This window comes from Rana temporaria, chromosome 3 (genome assembly GCF_905171775.1).
Source record: "Rana temporaria chromosome 3, aRanTem1.1, whole genome shotgun sequence".
In the NCBI taxonomy this organism is placed as follows: Eukaryota; Metazoa; Chordata; class Amphibia; order Anura; family Ranidae; genus Rana; species Rana temporaria.
Window position 1 is genome coordinate 304359920 of NC_053491.1, and position 9036 is coordinate 304368955.

Sequence of the window (9036 nt, forward strand, 5' to 3'; positions counted from 1 at the left end):
TATATATATATATATATATATATATATATATATATATATATATATATATATAAATTTTTTTTTTCTTTATTTCTTCTTTTTTTTGTAAAGGCCCCCCCGCTTCTCAATTTGCAGCAGCCCCCCCGCTTCTCAATTTCCGGCGGCAGCACCCACCCCCCCGGTTCTCTGCTCCAGGGGCCCATGTCTTAAGCTGTGTAAGGGCCGGGGCCCCAAAATTCCTGATGGCGGCCCTGCGCATACCTCCCAACATGCACGGATTCTGCGGGACTTTCCCGCACAGACAGCTTCTTCCCGCAGTCCCGCGAAAGGGTTAATTTTCCCACACTGCAAGAGGAGGCAGCACGGAAGCAGGAGGAACCGGAGCGGTGTGTGGAGGACTGTGGCTGCTGAAGGGAAGAAGAAAGCCGACCGCCGGGCTAATGACAGTCTGTGCCCCAGCTGTCGGCACAGGTGAGAGGCACCCCCCCCCCCGCTCAACAACTGCAAAAAAAAACAGGAACCGGAGCGGTGTGTGGATGTCTGCTTAAGGGAAGAGAGTCGACACATTCCGTGCACAGGTGAGAGGCACCCCCCCGCTCAACAAATTTTATGTGCCCCCCCGCTCAACAACTTCAATGCTTTTGTGGTGTCCCAGTACAGGTATTTGTTGTAGTCCCTGTCAGATTGAGGCCCTCGGCTTGTGGGATCTCCCCTGCAGGGACTCAGATAGTTATGATGTGATTTATATACTGTTATGGTTGATAATACGTTTATTAGGTGTGTGTATAGCTTTAAGAGGTTTAGTCAACCATCTCATGTTAAGTCAGTGTATTAGAGTCAGGAGGATTAAATGCTAGATAAGACCTTATTGTGTTATGTTATCCTACAAGGCAGTCTCTATGATCCACAGCTCTCAACCAATGAGCTTCAGCCTCATCAGGCCCTTATAAGGGATTGTACTTCCTGTTTAAGCCAGTCTAATGCTTCCCTCAGTTCCTGGCAGAGCAGAGCAACACACAGTCAGAGAAGCAGTGCAGGCCTGAAGCCTCCAGGATAAAATACAGCAAAGAGTGGAGTATCCCTAAACATTACAGAACCAGTACTTCAGCTCATTTATCGGATCAATCCGTTATTCCGGCGAAAAGCCTCAAGTCTACAGACACTCCAGTAAGTGTATCTATTTTTCAGCCTAGTTAAGCATAGGCCCTGAATTACTATCCGGCTTTTGCAGCCGAGTATATACAGTATATGATCAACTAAGCTCAAGCATTAGCAGCTGTGTGATCCAGAGACTGCCTGCAGAACATTTTGACACTCTGTTTAAAGCTGTGAAGATTTTGACACCTGCCTTCATGCCAGTAAAGCCTTTGTTGTTTTAACCCCCTGTTGTGGACTGTATTATTACCATCCTAACTAGCGGGGATACGGAGGCCCCCGGAGCTGTAGTTTCCCGGGGTATACCAAGACTACAGTGGCGTCACGTGACAGAGAGGGTTAATACCATCTGGCCCTCACTAAGGGTTAATACCACCTGACCCTGGGCTCCTAGCCCCAAGAACCAAGTAGCTAACCATCAAGCGCATGTGTGTGGCCGTGGGACTCACCCTCCCCGGTCACCACATCGTTTTCTGGCGTCACGAACAGGATACGGGTGTACGCCTTAACCATTCAGCCACTAAAGCAAGTCCCCCCCCCCCCCCAGAATCTGAACTGTGTCATTGAAAGTAATTTACTCAGCGAGGCGCATATACAAGTGGTGGGGGAGGTGAAGGAAAGACTGTTAGCTGCCATTGTTAAGTGGAGAAAGTCTGTACCTGAAGGGGTTAAATTGTTTCCAGCATTTCCCGCGCGCGGGAGCGGTCGCAGCTCCGCCCAGTCAAGCCCCGGCGGTGACGCCTCTTCAGTGTGCAAGCCGGAACTAGAGAATCCACTCTGTGTTGCACGGAGGAAACAATTGCTGACCGGACCAAAAAAAAAAAGGAAGTTGCCGGGCGCAGCCATAGCAACGTGTCCGGCAATAAAAGACGTCGCACTCAAAGACAGCGCACTCAACGACATCGCACTCAAAGACAGCGCTCTCAAAGTTTCTTAAAGTGACAGCGCACTCAAACAAGGCTACAACATGTCAGCCCCAAGATCACCAGATGCAGGTGATGTACCAGATCCTCTTGCGGCTCCTGCACAAGCTACCCCTCCGGGATCACCTCCAGTACGACGTCATGACAGTGGGGCCCCCCCATTCTACCTGGGGAAGCCTGTGTTGCCTAACTACAGAGGGGATCCCTTTTCCCTCAAGGATTTCCAGGAGAGCTTCCAAAGCATTTTCTCTCTCTACTCTCTCCCCCCTAACCAACAGGTGCTGTTGCTCTTGGGACAGTTGCAGGGACCTGCACGTGAGGAAGTCCGTACCTGGCCCACTTCTGAGAAGACCACAGTAGATCAGATCTTCGAGGGATTACATCAGGTATTTGAGTCCCATTCACCCTCAGAGGTCCGCCTCAGGCTGTACGAGAGGCGACAAAAGCCGGGGGAAACACTAAGGGCATATGCAGTAGCCTTGCAGAATGCCCTGGAGGCAGTCCAGAAACTGGACAATATCACCCCTGACCAGGGTAACAAACTATTGATGGATAGATTCATAGAAGGGGTCCAAAATAAATGGGACAAGGCGCAATTAAAGATGTTAGCTGTACAGAACCCCAATATGTCTTTTTCTGCCTTTAAGCGCCTAGCCCTTCAAGTTATAGAGCAGGGGGCAAGCCCCGAGGAGCATCCTGACCCTAAAACGGAACCCATGGGTGCGGCGGCGTGCCCTGCACCACTGTTACCACCAGCCCCTGCACCCGTGGCTGTCACCCTGGCCTCCACTACAATTACTGAGATTCAAGAGGTTAGACAAGATATTGCCCAGCTTACCCAAGTGGTAAAGGAGTTGGCTAATCACACCACTCGGGTACTTAGAGAGCCTCCAGAGACTAGGAGACCTACTCCTGCCCCTCCTCCCCGCTCTAGCGGGCCTCGCTCGGGACCCTCTAGTAGGCCTTACTGTGATTTCTGTGACAAACCCGGTCATTGGAAGATGCAATGCTGGGCTTTAAACGGGCGTCCCCTGAGGTCGAGGACCGGCCCTCAGGAAAACGAATCACAGGTCCAGCAGAAGAGCCAATATACTCAGGACAGTCCTTATACATTGCATCCTGCCCCTATGTAAATGTTACCATAGATGGTGTCCAACTGCAGGCCCTGATTGATACAGGCTCGCAGGTGTCTACCATCTCTAAGGGCCTATTCTATAGGTACTGGAAAGTCGATTCATTGTGTGAACCAGATGATATGGATTTTAGTGTCCTGGCAGGGGACGGGAAACCAATTCCCAGACATGGGTACTGGGAGCCCACTATTCAGCTGAGAGGTCACACACTTAGAGGTCAAGGTATAATTGTCACTAATGTCACGGTACCAGGGGCCACAGAGTTTATATTGGGGATGAATATAATGAGACATTGTTTCAGTGATATTTTGGATGCCTTGCATGCCTCTCTCCCCCACATGTCTTCCTCAGGTCAGAGGACTGCGCAACACCATCTCAAAATTCTGAAAGCAGAACAGAAGTTCGCGAACCGGAGAGGAGAAATCGGTAAAGTTCGGATCCAAGACATGAGGCCCGTGACCCTGCAGCCGAACACAGAGACAATTTTGTGGTGTCGGGCGCGCCCTGGTGTAAGGAATCAGGACTATCAGGCCTTACTGGAGCCCATACAATCTGAAGATTTTCCTTTGGTCCGAGCTGCAAGGAGCCTAGTGACGGTGGTGAATGGACGGGTCCCAGTCCGCCTAGTTAATTTGTCCGGCGTAGCCACCACCCTACCAAAGTACACTCCAGTGGCCCAACTTGTTTTCTTGGACTCCAGTGACATACTCTCTTCACGGAAGGCGGCCCAACAGCTGAGTGCCCAAACCGTGTCAGGGGCTACCGAAAATTCTCCAGAACCTTGGTGGCGCCAACTGCAAATAGGAGGATCTCTCACCCCACCAGAACAAGTCGAAGGGGTCATCGAGGTGGTGAAGGAGTGCCAGAGTGCCTTCAGCAAACACCCAACCGATTTTGGAAAAACCTCCATGATTAAGCATCGAATCCTGACCGGCGATAAACCCCCCATCAAGGAAAGGCATCGGCCTGTGGCACCAGGCATGTACCAAACCGTCAAGAAACTGTTAACCGACATGAAGGAGGCAGATGTAATACAAGAGAGCCAGAGTCCCTGGGCAGCACCCGTGGTGTTAGTTAAGAAGAAAGATGGGACCATCCGTTTCTGTGTTGATTACAGGAAATTGAACGACATCACCCATAAAGACGCATACCCTCTCCCCCGGATTGAGGAGTCACTCACCGCGCTGGGTTCCGCGGCCTACTTCTCTACATTGGATCTGACCAGCGGATACTGGCAGGTGCCCATGGCCGTCGAAGACAGGGAGAAAACAGCCTTTGTCACCCCCATGGGTCTTTTCGAATTTAAAAGTATGCCCTTTGGGCTGTGCAATGCCCCAGCTACCTTTCAACGGCTGATGGAGAGATGTCTGGGACACCTTAACTTCCAGAGTGTCCTACTCTACCTGGATGACGTGATTGTGTATTCCAAATCCTATCAGGAACATTTGACTCACCTGTCCGACGTCTTCCAAGTACTGATCCAGCATGGTCTGAAAGTCAAACCCTCCAAGTGCCACCTACTCAAGCCACAAGTACATTACCTGGGCCACGTCGTCAGTGCCGAAGGGGTCCAACCTGATCCAGCTAAAGTCCAAGTTGTCAAGAATTGGCCTATCCCACGCACCGTTAAGGATATTCGGAGCTTCTTAGGATTTTCAGGATATTACCGCCGCTTTATTCCTCACTTTGCACAAATTTCCGAGCCATTGACCTCTCTCCTGCGAGGCACGGCGAAGGGGAACTATAATGGCAAGCTGCCTGTGGAATGGGCCAAAGAGCAAGAGGTGGCCTTCCAGGCTCTAAAACATCTATTGACAGAGCCTCCCATCCTGGCCTATCCGGATTATACTCAGCCTTTCCGACTGTATACAGATGCCAGCTTTGAAGGACTCGGGGCAGTGTTGTCCCAGATGCAGGGAAAACAAGAGAGGGTGATAGCTTACGCCAGCCGGAATCTGCGAGGGGCTGAGAAGAATGATTCTAACTACAGTTCCTTCAAGTTAGAGCTCCTGGCCCTTGTGTGGGCAGTCACCGTTAAATTTAAGGACTATTTGTCAGCCACCTCATTCACGGTCTACACCGATAACAACCCCCTGGCTCACCTGAACACCGCTAAACTAGGTGCCCTTGAGCAAAGATGGGCCTCCAGACTGGCCAACTATGACTTCTCTATCAAGTACCGAAGTGGCAAGTCTAATATTAATGCGGATGTGCTATCACGCATGGCTCCTGGCGAAGATCCCCCAGTGGAGGACAAGTGGGAAGATGTGGAGATGCCTCCCTTCTATCAAAGATTCGTGAATCAGGATGTGGTCGTCACCGGCGAGGGGAGTGAATCTGGGTCTAAAGCAATCCAGGAAGACCTGTATACCTGGAGGACCCTACAGGAAGAAAGTCAGACTATGGGAGATCTGCAGGAGTATTTATTGACCAGGAGAGTACCTCCCCGGTTACGACGGGGCCAGAATGACTACGAATTGAAGCGATTGTGGCGTCAGAGGAAAAGACTATTTGTGCACAAAGGAATGGTGTACAGGAACTTCTTGGACCCAGTGTCGGGTGAAAGGCTACACCAAATTCTGATCCCTCGGAGAGATGCCGCCATGGTATTGAATGCCTACCACGACCAGTCAGGACACTTTGGGGTCCATAAAACAGAAGCCACCATCCGACGCCGGTTCTACTGGATTGGAATGAGGAGCGACGTTGAAAAGTGGTGCAGTGAGTGTGCAGTCTGCAATATCACCAAGAATGCGCGAGCACCTCTCCATTCCATTCAGAGCGAGAGGCCCAACCAATTGGTCGCCTTGGATCATGTCAAGCTGTCACCTACCCGGTCCGGGTATTCATATGCTCTCACCATGGTGGATCACTATTCCAAGTGGGTAGTGGTTGTGCCAGTCAAAGACTTAACAGCCAAGACGACAGCCCAGAAGTTCTACACCCATTGGGTACAGATACTTGGATGTCCTGAAACTGTCCTGTCCGACCGAGGTCCGGCCTTTGAGGCTCAACTGTTTCAAGAATTGTGCCAGTTCCATGCTTGTAAGAAACTCAGGACCACTGCCTATCATCCGCAAGGGAATGGACTCTGCGAGAGGATCAACCAGGTGTTTATCCACATGCTGAGAGCGGCTTCTGTATCCCGACCTGAAGAGTGGCCTCAACTAATGCCCGAATTGTTGGAAATCTACAACAATACCATCCACTGTTCCACTGGTTATACTCCATTTTACCTCATGATGGGCCGACACGGTCAACTGCCTAAAGACAGGGTCTTTGGACTTCAAGCACCTTTCAACCACTCCCCCCAAGCCTCTTCGGAGTGGGTCTCGGAACATCAGAAAAGGATTCAGGAAGCGAAAGAGATAGTCAACAAAAAGATGGGCGAGGCACACTATAGGCAGCAACAGGACTACAACCGCCATGCCTCTGCCCAGCCGTTGCAAGTTGGTGATAAAGTCTGGCTGAAGAAGCATCCTAGAACCCATAAGTTGGACTCCCTTTGGGAAACTGAACCATACACAGTGATTTCCATCCCTTACCCGGACTCTGATGTCTACTCAGTTCAAAAAGCCGGATATGAACCACAAGTTGTCCACCGAAACCGGATCAAGCTGTGTCACAAAGGGAACCTGCCTGTGTTGGTGCCTCCTTCTGCACCACCAAGTCTTCCACCTCCAGTTCAGCCAGCACAAGTGCGGCCCACCAAGCCAGTTGAGCCTGAGAGGCCACTCCTGATGTTCGAAGATGATCCTCTCTTCCCTTCTGATCAAAACGTCTTCTTTGGTTATGTGCCAATCAGTTCCATTCCATCCACCTCAGTCTTGGCACCAGAAGCTCCAGAGTTTACTCCAGCCATCCGCTCACCTGCTGCAGTCCCATCAGAACCTTCTAATGTGGGAGAAAGCTCCATAAGTCAAGAGCCATCACAGGCCCCCATTGTCCAAGATGAAGGTGCAGCTGTCAGTCCAGAAGAAGCAAGTGTTCGAAGAGAAAACAGTGCTCCAGAAAACTCAGAAATGGTGTTGCGTAGATCCGCCAGACCTAATTTCGGATATCCCCCAGCAAGATATAGGGATTAATCCATTAATTATACCTACAATATATGTAGATAGACTACATACACCTCAGTTAGTATACATCTCAAGTATACATCATTACTAACTAATATGTCACTAGTTACCTACTTACCTTATTTAGTGTATAGGAACATACCTGGCCAGTAAGTCTCCTATCCCTCACTTAAGCACTACAAAAAGAAAAGGGGTATCCTCTAAGAAATGTCTAATTGTGTACTTCAGGCATAGAATAAAAATGTCTAGCAAATATTAAAGTGTGTTCTGGGGAGAAGAGCTAATAGCCTAAGGGCCCCAGTAGCCAAGGCATTGGGTAGAAAGCCTCCGGCAGCCCAATCCAAAACCTGTTCAGTCTTAAAAGTGTGATCTAACAATAATATACTGTTCAAAACTGAGTGATAACATTTAACAGATATGTATTCTGTCTGGGACCCAGATAACCACTTACCCTGCACAAAATAATGATCTCACTTATCTAATAAGCCTGCAAGGGACATTTATGTGTATAATGCCTCAGGACTTATCATATGATCCTGTTCTTATATGTTTATTTTTTCCCAAAGAACCTGGAACGGACATTGGTGTACAAATGCCTCAGGACTTCTAGTGGCCCCAAGGTCACCTCGTTTCCTCAATCCGTCAGTGCCTTAATCGTCGAGGACGACTTCTGTTTAGTGGTGGGGTTTGTGGTGTCCCAGTACAGGTATTTGTTGTAGTCCCTGTCAGATTGAGGCCCTCGGCTTGTGGGATCTCCCCTGCAGGGACTCAGATAGTTATGATGTGATTTATATACTGTTATGGTTGATAATACGTTTATTAGGTGTGTGTATAGCTTTAAGAGGTTTAGTCAACCATCTCATGTTAAGTCAGTGTATTAGAGTCAGGAGGATTAAATGCTAGATAAGACCTTATTGTGTTATGTTATCCTACAAGGCAGTCTCTATGATCCACAGCTCTCAACCAATGAGCTTCAGCCTCATCAGGCCCTTATAAGGGATTGTACTTCCTGTTTAAGCCAGTCTAATGCTTCCCTCAGTTCCTGGCAGAGCAGAGCAACACACAGTCAGAGAAGCAGTGCAGGCCTGAAGCCTCCAGGATAAAATACAGCAAAGAGTGGAGTATCCCTAAACATTACAGAACCAGTACTTCAGCTCATTTATCGGATCAATCCGTTATTCCGGCGAAAAGCCTCAAGTCTACAGACACTCCAGTAAGTGTATCTATTTTTCAGCCTAGTTAAGCATAGGCCCTGAATTACTATCCGGCTTTTGCAGCCGAGTATATACAGTATATGATCAACTAAGCTCAAGCATTAGCAGCTGTGTGATCCAGAGACTGCCTGCAGAACATTTTGACACTCTGTTTAAAGCTGTGAAGATTTTGACACCTGCCTTCATGCCAGTAAAGCCTTTGTTGTTTTAACCCCCTGTTGTGGACTGTATTATTACCATCCTAACTAGCGGGGATACGGAGGCCCCCGGAGCTGTAGTTTCCCGGGGTATACCAAGACTACAGTGGCGTCACGTGACAGAGAGGGTTAATACCATCTGGCCCTCACTAAGGGTTAATACCACCTGACCCTGGGCTCCTAGCCCCAAGAACCAAGTAGCTAACCATCAAGCGCATGTGTGTGGCCGTGGGACTCACCCTCCCCGGTCACCACACTTTAATACGCCCCCCCCGCTCAACAACTATGATGCCCCCCCCCTCGCTCAACATCTTCGACCCCCCCCCCCAATTCTCGGCTCCAGGGGGCCCCTTCAACAC

The 9036-nt window shown here is 49.5% G+C and overlaps 1 protein-coding gene across 1 annotated transcript; it reads left to right on the top strand.

Moving 5' to 3' along the window:
• The first annotated feature begins 4188 nt into the window (after positions 1-4188).
• Positions 4189-7275, top strand: LOC120930474. The gene is made up of 3 exons (XM_040341654.1): positions 4189-5628; positions 5971-6932; positions 6996-7275. The coding sequence occupies exons 1-3, from the start codon at positions 4204-4206 to the stop codon at positions 7273-7275; spliced, it is 2667 nt and encodes an 888-aa protein (XP_040197588.1). The 5' UTR covers positions 4189-4203.
• The last annotated feature ends 1761 nt before the right edge of the window (positions 7276-9036 follow it).

Excerpts from the sequence above, each read along its gene's own strand:
- LOC120930474 (XM_040341654.1), top strand. The coding sequence starts at position 4,204 with ATGAAGGAGGCAGATGTAATACAAGAGAGCCAGAGTCCCTGGGCAGCA. Across the intron at positions 5,629-5,970 it reads AGTATTTATTGACCAGGAGA|AGCGAGAGGCCCAACCAATT; the intron begins GTACCTCCCCGG and ends CATTCCATTCAG. Across the intron at positions 6,933-6,995 it reads CCTGAGAGGCCACTCCTGAT|TTCCATTCCATCCACCTCAG; the intron begins GTTCGAAGATGA and ends TGTGCCAATCAG.